The sequence below is a fragment of the Theobroma cacao genome, chromosome 2 (assembly GCF_053813885.1).
Source record: "Theobroma cacao isolate CCN51 chromosome 2, ASM5381388v1, whole genome shotgun sequence".
NCBI lineage: Eukaryota > Viridiplantae > Streptophyta > Magnoliopsida > Malvales > Malvaceae > Theobroma > Theobroma cacao.
The window spans coordinates 114,882-132,514 of record NC_142640.1 but is presented as its reverse complement, the minus strand read 5'-3'; the positions used below and the strand labels follow the sequence as shown (position 1 = coordinate 132,514).

General features: G+C 38.1%; 3 protein-coding genes across 4 annotated transcripts; all 3 read left to right on the top strand.

Moving 5' to 3' along the window:
- Positions 1-118: 118 nt before the first annotated feature.
- LOC18606984 (uncharacterized) lies at positions 119-4,250 on the top strand. Its single transcript, XM_007040921.3, has 7 exons — positions 119-1,356; positions 1,481-1,599; positions 1,923-2,726; positions 2,982-3,468; positions 3,575-3,713; positions 3,813-3,906; positions 4,017-4,250. The coding sequence occupies exons 1-7, from the start codon at positions 265-267 to the stop codon at positions 4,183-4,185; spliced, it is 2,904 nt and encodes a 967-aa protein (XP_007040983.3). The 5' UTR covers positions 119-264; the 3' UTR covers positions 4,186-4,250.
- A 2,289-nt stretch (positions 4,251-6,539) lies between these two features.
- Positions 6,540-9,603, top strand: LOC18606983 (DNA glycosylase superfamily protein). The gene is made up of 5 exons (XM_007040920.3): positions 6,540-7,460; positions 7,542-7,599; positions 7,728-7,811; positions 8,034-8,169; positions 8,456-9,603. Exons 1-5 carry the CDS (start codon positions 6,830-6,832, stop codon positions 8,741-8,743), a joined length of 1,197 nt encoding a protein of 398 aa, XP_007040982.3. The 5' UTR covers positions 6,540-6,829; the 3' UTR covers positions 8,744-9,603.
- Positions 9,604-13,259: 3,656 nt separating this feature from the next.
- LOC18606982 (galactan beta-1,4-galactosyltransferase GALS3-like) lies at positions 13,260-16,460 on the top strand. Of its 2 annotated transcripts, none has more exons than XM_007040918.3 (2): positions 13,260-14,621; positions 15,914-16,460. In XM_007040918.3, the coding sequence occupies exons 1-2, from the start codon at positions 13,417-13,419 to the stop codon at positions 16,257-16,259; spliced, it is 1,551 nt and encodes a 516-aa protein (XP_007040980.3). In that variant the 5' UTR covers positions 13,260-13,416; the 3' UTR covers positions 16,260-16,460. The 2 variants fall into 2 exon arrangements, with proteins under 2 accessions (XP_007040980.3, XP_088660070.1); XM_088803944.1 differs by having other exon boundaries at positions 15,105-15,955.
- The last annotated feature ends 1,173 nt before the right edge of the window (positions 16,461-17,633 follow it).

Below are 17,633 nucleotides of genomic sequence, written 5' to 3'. Positions count from 1 at the left end.
TTGTTTTCGTTACCAATCCACCTCTGCTTCTGTTTTCTCTGTTTCTTTTTCCACTTCTAAAAAAAACAGAGGATCCATCGGTCATTTCCAAAGTTTTCTTTTGCGCTTTTTCTCCTGTCTTCATTTGTGAGGTTGGTCTAGTCCCAATCTTCCCACCCATTTACTTTACGCTGCAAATGGGATTGATCTGTGCCTTTGCAGTGGCCTTGGCCATTTACATTCTAGTTTAATGAATTCCCTATTCTCCTATCGGGCATTCTATACATGGCATCTTCTCAAGTGGAGATTGTTTCTTCTTCGCCTTTTGGTTGTGTCCACCGCCGCAAAGAACGTTGCAGAGACAGTAATGTAAGAGCTGTCTTCGACAAGAATTTCAAAGAATTGGTACATGGCTGCATATCTCTCTCTTCCCATGAAAATTCACAAAATCAAATCCGTCGGATTGCATCTTGGGTCACCACCGAACAAGTCAATGACAATCGTCATACTTTGCAATTGCTGAATAATAACGACAACAACATTAAAAAGGAAAGGCCTTTACCAATCACACCAAGGCAGTCTCGACTTGTTCTTGATCGATGGGTAAGTAGGCAAGCTCAAGATGTGACTGCATCCACCCTGCAGAAACATGTAAAAGAAGCTGATCCATTATTAATTCCTTCAAATTCAAACACTGCATCTCTAACAACATTAATGGCATCAAGTTCTAAGACGAGAAATGCGCAAAACTCTTCCACTCAGTTAGAGAATGCCTCGGTCACGCAAAATCTTGGTGCTTCTTCGCTTGTTCAAATATGGGAGGCTAGGCTAAATCGATCCAACAGCACAAATTCAAACCAGAGCCAGAGCCAAAGCCAAAGCATGGGTTCTAACACTAGCAGGACAAGTTGTGGTTCAAGCTTTAATGAGAATAATGCCTTACCCGTCGAAGAACCTGATTCATTTGATGAAAAATTAGACAATGGACCAAACAATGAGGATTCTTTAATGGATTGGGAGTCCCAATCAGATAGAACTGCGCCAGGTGAAGCACCTTCTTCGTCGTGTAGTGGGGAAAGAGAAAGAGTGAGAGTTGCGGATATCATCAAGAGATTGACAAATGGTAGCGAAGATGCCAACGATCATGAACAGAGTAATAACGTTAGTGACTCACAAAGTAGAGAGCGCAGGCATGCTACCACATCAGATCAAGCAGAGCAGAGGTGTTTCGCACAGGTTGTAAACTCACCCCGGCTAAGAGGGCGACAAGCATTCAATGATTTGCTAATACAGATAGAGCGAGACAAGAATAGAGAGTTAGATTCGCTAGTGGAACGCCAAGCAGTCTCAAAATTCTCGCAGCGAGGCCGCCTTCAGGTGTGTTTTCTTTTTCACCATAATGCAGGCATAAGCTTATTGAAGACATGTAGTTTTTCAATTCTTACGTGACGAAATCTCATGTTTTTTGTGTTTGCTTAATGCTTGCCATTTGCCATTACAGTCGATGCTACGGCTTCGATGTCTACAGCGCAGCGTGACAATTCAAGATAAGTGTCGTCCACAATCACCGGCAGCTCAAGTGAATCGATTACCCCAGCGGTCCACCATTAAGCATCTCAGGTATAACTATTTTACTCCATTCTGGTCATTAAGAAGTACATAGGAGACATTTATATCTTTCTTTTGTATTGATATTTAAACTATTTCCTTTTTTTTTTTTCAATTGTATCCCGTTTCTGTTCTGGGTACATTTTTCATTGTACTTGCTTCAAGTGAAAGAGATGAATTCTTATCGAATCTGTATGAATTTGAATCACACAGTTCTACATTAAGAAAGTTTCAGCCTCTATAAATCACCTGTATGCAAGCCATTTTTAGTTTATTGAATTAGATTTTCTTTTATCTTTTAGCAGCCAATTAACACGAAACTTAACTACATCCAGGGAGAAGTTTAGCAGTGGTGCTGAGCATCCCGTGACAACCCAGAATGATTCAGCTACTTCAAGCTGCCTTAATAGGGAGGTGTCAAACAATTCGATACAGTTTGAGAAAAGTTGCACTTCCAAACCACAAAGTGAAGATACTCATTCCCAAAAAGTGACTTCCGCTGGGCATCAGAGTACATGGCCAGTTAATCGCTTGACCATGAACACAAATGAAGATCTTCATGAACAGACCAAGCCAGCTTCAGATGCCGTACCACAGAAACCGAGCACGGAAGCAAGATGCACAGAGGCCAGCACATCCTTGGAGGGTCAATCTGAGAACGAGATGGCAAAAGAACAAGGGTCCAACAGCCAACAGCATCCCTTCCTTGACTCACAAGAAATTGTGGAAACGATATCATCTTTGAATGTCTACACTCAAAATAAGGTTGCAAAAGAACAAGATAATCACAACCAGCATCTTTATCTTGACTTGCAAGAAACTACAGAAACAACAACATCCTTGCATAGTTGCACAGAGAATGAGATAGCTGAAGAACAGGATATTGGTGACCAGGAGCATCTCTACCTTGGCTCCCAGGAAACTGCAGAGACCGCAACATCCTACAATGATCCAGATGAGAACGTGGTAACTGAAGAACTGGAGGATCATTACCAACAATATTTTGCTCAAACAAATTATGACTGGTTTAGTAATATATCCCGACCCAGAAGCTACTGGGAAGGCTTACGGCAAGCATGGTACCAAGAAGTGCTTAACACCACCTCAAAAGATGAGGAGATACGTCAGCTCCTAGAAAGGTATATGATCTTTTGTCATCATCTACTTTTTGCCTGTTCCTATCTTTTTACCATCTATGTTGACTTCTTATCCATGGAATTCATCTTCAAAAGATTGGAATAATTCATATGCATATAAAACCGTGGAATATGAGACAATTAAGGTAATATAAATTGATGAAGTTTATGAGCATTAAGCACTGACTACCTAATGGTAAAATAATACTTTGCTCTCATGTGAAATTCAGCGTCTTAATTTCCTATTTGCTTTTGCAGGGGAAGAGTTTCGACTTTTCTTGCTAGTGATTTCCGAGAGAGAATGGACCGATTAATGATTTCTCGTGTACAAATGCAAGCAGATCGAGCTGAAAGTCAAGAAGATAAGGAGGACGATGAGGATAGGATGGTCCAAGTGATGTCTTACCTACAGAGACATTCGCATCCATCAGGTGGTCAAGAAGGAAGAGGTGGGGTACAAGAGGTAGATGGACAAGAAGAAGAAGAAGACGATGAAGATGAAGAAAGGAGCCTAATCAGCCATCAATATCATGAAGCCAATAGCTACTTCAATCAATCCACATCATCTATGCAAATGCCTTCACCATCTCTGATGAGGTCATGGAGTTTTCAAGATGACAACGAAATTGGTAATGATTCTGATCGGGGTCCATCCACGTTTTCACCTCCACCAGGAGCATCTCAACCCCAATATTTTCAAGATACTCGACAGTCCTCCTCTTCTTCGATAAACCGTCCTTCGCTCGTGAGTTTGATTTGACATCTCTTGATTTATATACATGTTAATCGGTTCAATATTTTCAGAATCTCTGTCAGTCACTGATTGGTTTTCACAATGCTATCTATTACAGGAAATGGAACTCATCTGTGATTTAAGAGGGCACATGGAGCAACTTCACCGGGAGATGGCTGAGCTAAGAAGATCAATTATGAGCTGCATGGACATGCAGATGAAATTGCAACAATCCTTTAATCCGGAAGTTCATTCGGGTGAGACTTGAAAATTAATTGTTTATAAAGCTGGAGAATAATGTTGAAGTCTTTGTAATCTAATTGCGATGAGTACTGTCCATGAAATGATTAACACAGATGGAGGGGAGGGGAAGAATTCAGCAGATAGGGCACCATGGAAACGCAATTGCTGTATTTGCTATGAAGTGCAGGTTGACTCACTTTTGTACAGGTAAGTAAGCATGTAGTAGCAATACTAGTGCTAGCTAGTATTAATTTATTAGTATTTGAGGAAAGCAGAAGATACAAAAATGAGTAGTGCAACATGGATTTTATTTTCAGATGCGGGCACATGTGCACCTGTCTGAAATGTGCGCATGAATTGCAATGGAGTGGTGGAAAATGTCCAATCTGTCGGGCTCCCATACTGGATGTTGTAGCATACCAGCCAAGTGAACGAGTTCTTGCTTCTGATGGAGGACCGTCTGCATTCTTAGTTAACTCTAATTAAATTTTTAAATCAACTCCCAACGTATTGTGGAAGTTTAATTAATAAAAAGAAATGGGTTGCTAGTACCGGTGAGTCTTTGTCCTTGTAATTATTCTATCTATCTATCTATCTAATTGCTATATATATATATATATATATATATACACACACTACCAACAGTAACAATTTCCTCAATGACGAAATCTGAAGCAACTAGCTAGCTAGTTAGGTCTAAATGATACTGCAGATGCGTTATTTTTAGAATTTTTTATTAATTTGGTTAAGTTTTCCTTCATTATTAAATAACTATCTAACCTTTAGTCAACTTATCAGAAAACTATTTTTTGAAAAAGAGTAAGATATATATGGATTGTGTAAAATGAATAAAGAATCCTTGTTATTATGTTGATAAAATTACTATATATAGTAGTAGTAATAATAATAATAATAATAATGTAATGAGGCAAGTTTGAATTGATTAAGATAATATTGTCTTGTTAGCTTTGTACATCGATCTTCCTAGCTAGATTAATTACGAGAAATATTAATCGTTAATCTTTTAATTACCAAATTCATACATCAATCTAGTAACTGCAACGGCACGAGTAATATATAGAATTGGCATTACCTTATGAAAAAGCAAAATAGTGCGATAGAATTGACAACACCTCCTTCCCTGCTGTCTCATCCATTAGAAAATTGTAGCCTTACGAACGTCAATCTTGCAAGCGCCTCTCATTATTGGCTCAACAATGTTGGGAAAAAGCACATGGTTTGTTTCTCTTGTGACGTTGAGATGTCAAGCTGTTGCTACTTTAGCATGCATGCCCCAATTCTCTTCTACTCATTACGTTCCATAATTTGCAATGAACCACCATTACTTCAACCTTTCATACGCTCTCAACTGCATAATTTAATTTGACCCACCTACATACATATATATATATATATATATATATATATATATATGTAACACAAATTCATTAAAAAGAAAGCATCAAGGATTTGACTGATACTACTTCTCCCAGTCCCATGGGGAATTCTCTCCTGGTATTTTAATTATGTTTTAGAAATACGTAGCCAAGCATGTTTTGTTATTATATATTACTGTCTTAATCTGCTGCTTCCCTTCTGGCTTCTTACCCCCAACTCGCGGTATATATATTGATCACCATCAAGGCACAGAACAACCTGCATCGCTTGACGCTTTCAAATTAAGTTAAAAGACATTTTGCAGCTCTTTGTACACCAAGTAGTAGCAGTATAACCATGAACATTAGGACTGTGTATGTGGCCAAAGTGCCCCTTACAAAAAAACCAAGGGGCTTATCTTTTGAAGCCTACCAGCGAACAAAATCAACTGCACATGATATGCAAAAACTTCTTTTTGTCATGATGAATAGCGGTAGCTTGCTAGCCTAATAATTGTCCAACTCATCATATGCTTTGTTTACAACATGCAATGCAAGATTTAGATTGGCCATAAATAACTTGTCATTACTGAATCAGCATTTTCAACACATGAACCTAGAATTCGGGTTCAGGTTTCAGAGTTACTTGATTACAACCAGCTGTGGACTCCAATAATTATATGTGTTGCAAATTACTTTTACTAGTGTCTAGATACCCTAGGTATAGTTGATAGCTAGGTAGGCAACCGATCATTCATGGCAAGTAAAGCGCAAATCAAACTCTCAAAATGGGAAATAAATGGGCAGGCAGTTCACCAGGTTGTTTCATAACCGGCCTGTGTGCCAGCTCGATTATATCCTCAAGTTAATGAACAAATACTGATCTACTGATATCATTTAAGCTAATTTAATGAAGAAATCCTCAAGTTTAACACTGGTAGTTGTTGCAAATATATTCTTAGAAAAATGTTAATCTGCCCTTTCTCTCCCAACAAACCGAAATCAACATTGCCTATCATATTCACAATTGAAAATTAAGCTGTCTGATCCCCATTATATCTTGGATCAAAGATGAAGAAAATTACTCAAAACTAATTACATTAAAGATTAAGAAATTCACTTGCGGTTGAATTACTTATTTACTATTATATGTTGTCTCTAGATCTTCAGTCAGACGATTAAGAGGGAGCAATCAGGGAGCTCTAACTTTCAGGAATCATGCCTTCGTCTCTTACTTTCCAGCTGGCCTTTTGTGGGAAGGCATATAGACCAGAGAGCGCAAGGAATAAAGGTCAAAGAGTGGGGAAAGGAGGGTCCATCAGAGGGCTGGCAAGGGCAACACAACCTTTCCCACTGCACCATTCCTTTTTGCTTCGGAAGATAGACATATATACAGCACTAGTCATTCCAATGTAGACCCAGTTACAGTTAGGATGGTGTCATTGTTATGCTTCTACTCCCACTTGCAAAAAGTGAGTACCCCCTCACTCAAAGCCCAAAGGTGTAGTTATCACAATCCATCTTCTCATTTTAGTTATAAAAGTGAAACCCGCATCCATCTCCGTCCCAAACCCCCTTCTTAGGTCCTTGAGTCACTACTAGTTTTCTTTATTGCCTCCTTACCTTAGATCCCTGAGGACTATTGCTCTCTCTCTCTCTCTCTCTGACACCCTATTGTTCGATCGGTGCAGTTATAAAATTATTCGTTCCCTAGTTAATTACTCTCAACAAATTAAGAGGTTCTCAGTTATAGAATGTGTTGCTCTAAGTTTAAGCTTCACAAAGATTCCAACATCGCTTCAACAGTTGCTGAAATCAACGGTCGTCCGGTCCTTCAACCTCCTTCAAATCAAATTACGAGCTCCGACAAACGCAACTCACTTAAGAAGATATCCTCAAATTCACCAGCTCTATCCGCACCTCTACAGCTGTCAAATAGTAGAGCTAGAGCTGTTAAAGCTACTATGCCTTCACTGTCACCTCCTATCTCTCCCAAGTCACCTAGACCAACTGCTCTTAAGAGAGGAAAGGATTCTAATGAGCTGAATTCTAGCTCTGAGAAGGTGATCGCGCCACGGTGCAACGTAAAGCTGGATAGTAAAGTCAAAAAGCCAAAGAATGCTAGTGGGGGAGGAGTTGCACTAACCTCAGTTGACGCTAAATACTCTTCCTCTTTTATGGTGCTTGAGGCCCCGGGAAGCATAGCCGCGGCAAGGAGGGAACAGGTTGCTATGATTCAAGAACAAAGAAAAATGAGGATTGCACATTATGGAAGAACAAAGTCCGCCAAGTATGAAAGAAAGATGGTTGGACTCGATTCATCAGCTGCACGTACTGCTGCAAGACAAGATCAGAGGAGATGCAGTTTCATTACAGTTAACTCAGGTATATATTTGAGATGTGGGTGTTGATGTTGAAAAAGTAAAATCTTTGTTTATGGTATTAGAATTTGTTAATTTCTTGCAGACCCTGTCTATGCTGCTTACCATGATGAAGAATGGGGAGTGGCTGTGCATGACGATAAGTGAGCTCTTTCTCCCTCTCTCCTCTCTGAAACACACGCAGACACAGCATGTGTCTGTGTTATAAGTGGTCGAGGAGAAAAGACGACGACTAAGAAAAAACTAATGTAGTTTGTTTGCGTGTGTTCAGACTGTTGTTTGAATTGGTTGTATTGATTGGTGCTCAAGTCGGATCAGACTGGACTTCAGTACTGAAGAAGCGGCAAGATTTTAGGTAGGCGTGCGTGATTTCAAAGACAAAGAGGATCTTTACTGCTTTGATCGTTCGGTGCAATTACGGGATGTCCTTTTTATTATTATTATTATTATTTTGTCTCATTTGGGATTATGTTTTAGATAATAATTGGATGTAGGGGTGCTAATTAAGTTGGGGATTAAGTCCCTTTGGTCGGTTTGGCCGATTATTGCTTAGCTTGACGGATATTTGGTTTTGCAGGGAGGCCTTTTCAGGATTTGATGCAGAGGTTATCGCCGGATTCAGTGAAAAGAACATACTATCAATTAGTTCTGATTATGGCATAGATGTAAGCCAAGTTCGAGCTGCTGTTGACAATGCTAACCGAATTCTTGAGGTAAAGAACAAAAATTTTCAATGACTTTGTCACCCACTTTCTTTCTTCTTTTTCCTACATTAATTAACCATGTAGAGCAAAGCCAACAACCTTTATTTTGTGTTCCTATGTGCTGCTTTGCAGTTACAAACAGTTTATATATATTAGACCATTCTTTCAGAAACGAAGCTTTAATTTGTTAGCTTTGCATTTGTTGTCAAAGATTGATTTATCATCAATAATTTGCTATATATCGAAATGCTGGCAGGGTATTATCTTCATGGAAAATTTTCAATCTGTTTTACAGGTTAGGAAAGAATTCGGATCTTTCAACAACTACTTGTGGGGATTTGTAAACCACAAACCTATTGTCACTCAGTACAAATCATGCCACAAGATCCCTGTGAAGACCTCAAAATCCGAAGCCATCAGCAAAGACATGGTGAGGAGGGGGTTTAGGTTTGTTGGCCCTACTGTAATCCACTCATTGATGCAAGCAGCTGGTCTCACCAACGACCACTTGAGCACTTGTCCAAGGCACCTACAATGTATTGCCTTGGCGTCTCAATTTCCTACCGTAGCTCCAGCTCTATAGATTCATCAAAGAGTTAAACAAAAGAAGCAGAAAAATATTAAGGACAAGATTAATAAACGATGTGCCATACTTAATATATCATAGTTATGCAACGAAAGAAGCTTAGTTGTCATATAATTAGCCACTTAGTTAGCTTTCCCAAACTAAAGATTAATTGCTTTTGGATTGTGATCAAGTATGTACTGGCTAAAGATGGCAGTGATGGGGCCAGATATGAGGAATGGATCAGGATGCAGATTGAAGAGAATGGCAGGGAGGGCAGACAGCATGTGCAGGTGGGCAGTCAATGGCTCTCACTTTCCCTGTGATCCCCACACATTCTCCATTATTTGCTCCCATTAAAACTCGAACTGCCTGAGGAGGATAGGGCTGGAGGCCTGATAACCGTAGGGTTGTACTTGTTGGGCTAGCCCTTTTCATTTGCTATTTGTATTATACTTGGGTTCAGTAAGACTAGGAGGTGGACAGTTATACATGCATATTCGCTGCAAGAGAGAGCTGAATCTGCTTCTATATATGCTCCCACATTCATAGAAGGCACCGCACAATCTTTCGAGTCCTGATCACGCCTCAGTGTTAGCTTTTCATTAATTCTCCTTCAGTTTCAATAATCAACGGCGTAGTCAATGCTCAACAGCTAATTACTGCTGCCAATATTGCAGCTGGAATTCTATCCTTTTAGAGTGAAACAGAGATTGTACCCCGATCTGTTCATCTGTTGGAATGTAATCCGAGTGTTTATTTTCGTCAACTATGAAATGAAACCACTTTTTATGAGATGTATACGAACCTCGCATCTCTGGTTGCATGCACACCTTACCTTAGAACATTATTCATTAATATTCAAGGCATCTTCTTAATTCTCTCCATGTGCTGTCAGCTAATTTCTTTCTTGTTTATACGTACATGGCATACGGAATACCAGGTTTGTCTCTTCCTGATAACAAGTTTGGATGAGCAAGCAGCAGAGAGAAGCCATGACCGGGCATGATGTTTGTTGAGACTTGAGAGATGGCTTCAACCCTAATTGGGCGGAACCGAGGGAATCTAGGAAGGGATGTAGTTGGGTAAGCATGGAAGTCGCCTCAACTTGTGTTAATCATGTGACTACAACATAACAAATTGGGAATCAGGGGCTTTGAGATTAATGTTGAAGCAATGAATTTAGTATCAATTCCTAAACAGGTGGGGAGAGGAGACCCGATGAGATGGTCAGGTCAAACAATGTAACTTGTTAAAACAAAGGTGAGCTTGAGACATACATGTGAAATTGAGTATTTATTTCCAAATAAAACAGCGTGACACATTGTAAATTAAAATTAAAAATACAAGTTATAAATGTGTTGGCACCGCACACAAACGCTACATCAACATTCAACGCGGCTAATTGTGTCTTGTTTTGTTTACCCACGGCGTGCTAATTATAGTTTTCTGTCTGTCTTGGACTTTGAAATAGCGATTGATTCTTTTCTCTTTGTTTGTTGGAATCTTGGACTTGGACTTGTACTTACCGTGTATTTGTTGCCTTATTACATTCATATTGTTCTATTATTATTATTATTTGTCACAAAAATATTAATTACACAATACACCCATGCCCGTTCCCCAACATATTTATAAGTTATAAAATTTGGATTGAGAAATATTAGATTATATTATATTATGGATTTTCAAACTATGCATATATTTAATTGTGTATAGGCCATGGGGAAGGGTAATTTACACGGCTAATATGGGATTGGACCGCGTTGAAAGTTGATACCTGGATCTTCAAGTGGCAGGCAGGCAGGCATTACTAGTTATTTTTGTGTTTTCTCATCGTACCTTAATTTGCTTATTTCTTTCAGGTCTGTTTTTTGTTTTTCCATCCATCTTTAAAAGTCAACAACTTTTGACAAGGTACAAAACGTAATTAAATAAATTAATCATTTATTGCCCAAAAATAAATCATCGCATTAGCATGCAAGAAGATGATGACCCACTTTGCCCAAAAAATCAAAAAGAGTTTCAAACAAACATCCATGTCCATTTGGGACATGGGTAGACTGAAACATGTGAGCTAAGTATCTGTACAAGAGTTTTGCCAAGTGTAGGCTTGAGGTTGAACCAAACTTTTTAAATCCCCCGGAGCAGAGGAGAGAGACAGGCGTCTTTTGCCAACCGGTGAAGGTGAATTCTAGAGAATCCTCTATCCTCTATACTTTTTGCAATAGTTGGCCCTCCTCCCTTGCACCATTTCCACACATTACAATGCTTGTCCGATCAAAAGTAAAAGTGAAATCTGTCTCGTTTGTGCCTCCATGGCTCTATCTATGCTTTCTCTTTCTTTTTTTTTATTCTTTAAATAAATAAACAAAAAAATCAACTGGTGAAAAAGTACAAGTTAAACAATATTAGATAAACTCGCAAACTATCTATCTGGAAAAAGTCTTTATTTAATAAATTTTAATTCAAATAAAATATTTAATATTGAGTAGATGACACACTTACAATAAATGATTTGATTTTTTGATCAACCTGCATGATAATCTGTCAGACTTTCTTCTTCATACATAAATTAATAATAAAGTGTTTAATTATATATAATAATAAAAAGAAATGCAAACACTTATTTAATTGATTCAGAAGAAGTAATGACGCGTTTGGTACAGAGAATAGCATAGCTATTCCTCTTTTATTCTCGTGCAAACTCTATTCTCTTGTTTAGTTGTTAAATAAAATGAGGAATAAGAATTCTTCAGAAATAGCAATTCTGTCAACTTAGGTTTAAGTCTGAAATAGGTAATACTCGTGTCCCTCTTAGTTTTATCTATTCTGTGACAGTTTTATCTATTCTGTGACTCATGGAATAAGTTTGAAATGTTTAATGACTAAAATACCTTCAATAGATTTACAAAATCACAACTTTATCTCATATAAAAAGTTTTAATTTTTTCTCTCTTTCTCCTCTCTCAGCCCGTCTACCCTTCCTCTGTCTTCCCTTCTCTCTCACCCGTCTTCCCCTCTCTTTCAGCCGCACTCTCACTCGTCCGTTAGATCTGACAGCGGGAAGATTCAAAGCCAGATCTGGCAAAGTCCGTAGATATGGTCGGATAAGATTCAAACGGAGATCCAGCCAAATCTGACAATCAACGGCCAGATCTGGTCGCGAGAAGCACCGGATCTGGTGCTTCCAGACCAGATCCCATGGTTGGATTTGGCACTCCACGACTAGATCCAGTTGCGGGAAAGAGTCGATCTGGTGTCGTAGTGGCCAGATCAGGCCACATAGTGTGTCAGATCGACGTTTTAATACACCAGTCGTCTTTTCGACGATCAGCCTATGAAGAAGAAAAAAAAAAAAAAGAAAAAATAGAAGAAAAAAGAAAAAAGAAAAAATTATTTGTAAAATTTAAAATATTAATATTTTATACATAATTTAAACATTATTAATATTAATATGATTAAAATATTAAAATATTAATATTTTAAACTATTAATATTTTATTTATTAAATTATTAATATATTAAATTTTTAATGAGTATAAATAAAAATAAAAATTTATTGATATTTTAATCATAATAATATTAAATTATAAATAAAACATTATTAATTAAAATATTGATAATTAAATTATACTAAAATATTGATATTTAAATTATTAATTATTAAATTTTAATTAATTATAAATTATTAATATTTAAAAAAATAAAATAAAATAAATAATTATATATAATAAAAAATATTTTTATCTTTTTATTTTTTATTCCTTTCTTATTTCAAAGTTATTGTTACAAACCAAACACTGTAATAAGTCATAATAATTATTCCAACTTTATTCCATTCATCATATCAAATTACATAATATTTATTTTATTCTATTCTCATTTCATTCTATTCTCACGTAAAATTATTCTATTATATTCCTGTCTATTTCGCGAACCAAACGTATTATAAAAGTAAATGAGAGATAAGAGAATATATGAAAAGTAAAGTTTAACATAAAAGGACGTTTTATTTGATATTTTGTCACGTTTATGCATTTTAGGAAAATTAAGGTGAGAAAGACACCTGATACTTGTATTCTCTTCTTTCAGGGCCGTCTTTTGCCCTTTAGGATAACTTGGTTTATATGTAAAAGCCAATAAATGTTATAACTAGTAAAAATGAAGAGTTGAGGACCTTGTGATTTTTTTTTTAATTTGTCCTTTAGAATGTGCTACTAATTGATACTATCACATCTCAAGTTCTTGTTTTAAAGCAATTCGGCATCAGTAGAATTTTAATTCCATACGCTCTCTTCTCAGGCAATACTTATTAATAGTAACTCGTAGTAATAAAGTTGACATTTACTAAATCACCAGGGTCTTTTTTTTATGGATTATTTATTTATTTCTCATACCATATAATAATAAGCAGAGAATATAATTAATTACACATTATTATTTATCATAACACATCCACATCCGCCGCACCGCCAACGACTTCCAAGATTGTTTATAAAATAAATTAAAATATATATAACAATACAAGGAGAGACAGTTGGAAAGCGTGAAATCGACAAGGATTGCTTCTTCACCTTCTCTCTTTCTCCTCAAATAAGCCTTTTCTGTGTCTTGTTCTGTTTGTGAGGCCGAGAATCCGAGGTATTGAGCGACGGAAATCGTCGCCTGCTTCCTTCATCTTCTGCACAATGGGGAAAGAGAGATCAGGTGGTGCATCGGGAGAGAAGAACAACAAGATGCTTGTTGGGGTGGTATGCAACTTCGCTGCTGAGCTGAAGCTCTTGTTAACCGCACTCCTTATCCTTTGCACTCTGGCTACCCTCCTCCAGTTTATCCCCTCACGCTTCTCCATATCCGCCTCTGATCTCCGCTTCTGCATCTCACGCATCGCCGCCGCCGACCCCCCGGCCAACTCTACTACCACCCTTGCTCAACCCTCTCTTTTTCCTAATTATACCAAAACACAAGTAGAAAGAAACCCACAAACAGATGAGGTCCTCCCCACCGGCATCATACGCCGCGCATTCAACCCCTACGGTGCAGCTGCCTACAACTTCATCAACATGGGCTCCTACCGAGGCGGCCCTGACACTTTCGCCATTGTGGGCCTCGCCTCCAAGCCGCTCCACCTCTACGCCCGTCCCACCTACCAATGCCAGTGGCTGCCTTTTGATGATAGGCGTAGTAAAGAAAACAACACCAACATCACTAGTAGCCTTACTTACAAGATCCTCCCTGACTGGGGCTATGGCCGCGTCTACACTGTTGTAGTGGTGAACTGCACATTCCCCCAGCCCACCAACCTCGACAATTCTGGAGGGACTCTCGTTCTGCAAGCCTCCACATCCGGAGGAGGTGACTCCAAATTTAACCTCACCGACACCATCCCTGCCTTGACAGAACCACCCGGCACCTTGAACCTTTCCCTCTTCACCTCCAGACCCAAGTACGATTACCTTTACTGCGGGTCCTCCTTGTACGGGAAGCTGAGCCCCCAGAGAGTGAGGGAGTGGATAGCCTACCACGTCAGGCTGTTCGGAGAGAGGTCTCATTTCGTTATACACGACGCTGGTGGGGTCCACGAGGAAGTGTTGGAGGTCTTAAGGCCATGGATGGAGCTTGGCTACGTAACGCTTCAAGACATAAGGGAGCAGGAGAGATTCGATGGGTACTACCACAATCAATTCATGGTGGTGAACGATTGCCTACACAGATACAAGTTTATGGCAAAGTGGATATTCTTCTTCGATGTGGATGAATTCATCTATGTGCCTCCCAAGAGCACCATTCGTTCGGTGCTCGACTCCCTTTCCGACTATTCTCAGTTCACTATTGAACAGATGCCTATGAGCAGCAAGCTTTGCCACACTGTTGATGCTGCTAAACGTAACAGGTATACATCCACTGTTATTTTATACTATTTATTTGACAAATTCTGTTCAACAGGAGGCATTTCAATTTCGTGATTTTCCTTTTCTTTTCATTTCTTCTCTAATTGCTGAAAAAGTTTCAACTTAATGCCAATTCTATTAGGGAAAAGAATAATTGAGTCATACATCTTGGTGATTAAAATCAATATAAGAAAAGAATAGGATTTGGTTAATCCTTGAAATACCAAACCATTAACTGCTTACATTAGTGTTTCTAGCATAGATATGGAAAAATCAAGACTTCTCTGTTTGTTAATTTCTCCGATTGATAGTCTGATATATGCATATATCGTAATTAATCTTGTGGTAGTTGAGTGATTGCAACATTTTACAACTGATGTTGAAAATTAGAACTAAAATCCTTTTTTTTTTTTTTTACCTGGTTGGAGTTTTCTTACCCTGTGATAGTACTTTGATTCTTCTTTCTCCTGATTGTGTTAGAGCAGGTGGAATTGGAGTGGGTTCCAAACTTGTTCTAAAGTGATTGTTTTGTATTCTTTGATTAGGAACTTTGCATTTGTTTAAATACTATATTACCAATGTTGGTTCAAATGTTACTTTATTTTAGGGAAGATTCCAATTAGTCTTCAATTGCGGATGTTCTCTTCTTGAATAAGACACCCTGGGATTTTAGCCATCGAACTTTTGTAAATTGTGGTAAAGAAAACTTGTTAGTGTAATGAAACCAACTTGGAAATGAACAACGAAATTCAGACAGTTGTAAATATTCAATTATATATGTTGATGCTGATGCGAGATTAAGACAGCTGCTAGTATTGGCTCAAATATAAAATGTCTCAGATAGAGGCTGAGTTGGTGGGACTATGTGAGATAGCTTGGAACTAGTTTCTTATCTGTTGTAATCTATATTTCAAGAGTCAAAATTATGGAGAGATTTCATTTAGCTGATTTTCCATGCCCCCGTTTTAGATGGGTTTGAAATGTCTAGCAGATTGATAGTTTTCACATGGATTATAGGTGGCTATTTGTCAATTTTGCTGAATGTGGTGGAAATAGCAGAAAAGTCAACAAATAAACAAACTGTGAAAATTGATGGATTCCCATAATTGGCTGCTGCTACTAATTATATCTGACAATGGGAATCCAAATGCATCTTCTGCATCTTGTTTATTAGAATGCAACTCTGGTTTTCATCCACAACAGTTTACCTGTTGTGATAAGCATAGACAGACAGGCAGTATTCATGTTGTTGAATGTAATCTTATTTGTCCATTTTTGTAAATGCAATTTTCAGGAAATGGGGTTTTGAGAAGCTTGTGTATAGAGATGTGAAAAAGGGAATAAGGAGGGACCGCAAGTACGCAATTCAACCACGCAATGTGTTTGCCACCGGGGTTCACATGTCACAGAACCTAGCGGGCAAGACCACTCACAAGACTGAGGGCAGGATCAAGTACTTCCACTATCATGGAACCATAGCAGAAAGGCGTGAGCCATGCAGATACCTGATTAACTCCACGGAGATCAACTATGAGAAAACCCCTTATGTTTTGGACACCACCTTGAGGGATGTTGCTGGGGCTGTCAAGAAATTTGAGCTGAAAATGATTGGACCTAGGTTACAAAACACTCGCCAATAGTAACAGCAGTTTTGCCTTGGGTTCCTTCTTTTTTTTTTTTTTTTTGTTTCTCCCTTTTATTTTCACTTCGTGGTTATTTAATTACATGGTTGGGTAGAAGAGAGGAATTTATTGGGGTAGTGGGGTTTCTGTTTTTTGTATGATAGATTTCTAAAAGTACATAGATACAGACGGTATATGATGAGCATGCTTTAGGAAAAAGGAGAGAGTCAGAGAGAGTTGCATTCTTTATTTTTATTGTATTCAAATTGATATCTTGACACTGACAATGTTATGCTCTTATTAAAAAAAAAAAAAGAAAAGAAAGAATAATTTGGTTGATTAGCTGTGGCCGATTGGGATGGAGGGTGCGGTCGGGAGTGGGGGCCAGCACCGCCAAGCACCTGTGGGAGGCTGCCAATGTGCTTGGCTTGCTTTTCGGTTATTCTAACTAGAAATTTTGTCTGTGTTTTTGAGGGGAAAGTTGATGGTTTTGGTATGGAATCCGGTGTTGGGCTACAGTAGCATGTGCGTGTTAATCATAGTAAGGAAGGTGATTGGCGGTAGGACATCTTGTCATCTTTGGACAAGTCAAAAAGGGCCCCGAGCCAATCTCATCATCTAACTAACCCCACACCGAAAAAATAATGAATATAACCAGACTATGGAGCATGTTTGAAGATAAGCGATGTGAGTGTTGCATCCACATTAACAGTAATTTGTGAAGGAGCATTCATTTTGATTTGTTAATTTTATGATTATGTTTCGTAAAAAAAATCTTTTAGATAACATCTCATATCAAGATATAAGTAAAAAGTAGTGCAAATTGTTAAATGTCCAATCTTACCATCCTCTATGTCATAACATTGAGCTTATGGTTCGGGTAGATTTGGATTGTCATAACATTGAGCTTATAGTATGAGTGTTTCTTGGTCTAGAATGGTGTATTAAGTTTTTTATTTTTCATTATATATATATATATAAAAAGAGAGCTGCCCCGCAACAGTGCCAAGTATGAAGCAAAAAAGCTAATGCAATTGAATGGTAAGTAAATGTTCCTTTTACGAGCGATTGTAACATACAGGCAGCATTAAAAACGATAGGCCTAGGCCTGGTGGGCTGATATAGATATATAGCATTATTATTCAACGGTCAAAATTAATAAGATGGGTTGGGTTGCCTGGCTTTGTGGTCCCTCCCCTCTCAAGTCTCACTCACGTGTTTGTTTCTATGTTATTATTTCAACTCTACAATTTTGTGTTTCTAGAAATAAATAATACGTACTCTTCAAACCAAACAGGATGTTATTGCCCACTTTTTGCACAGCATTTTCTTAGCCTCTGAGTTTAAGATTAATTATTAGTGAGTGACTAAGCTTATATCAAAGCAGATGAG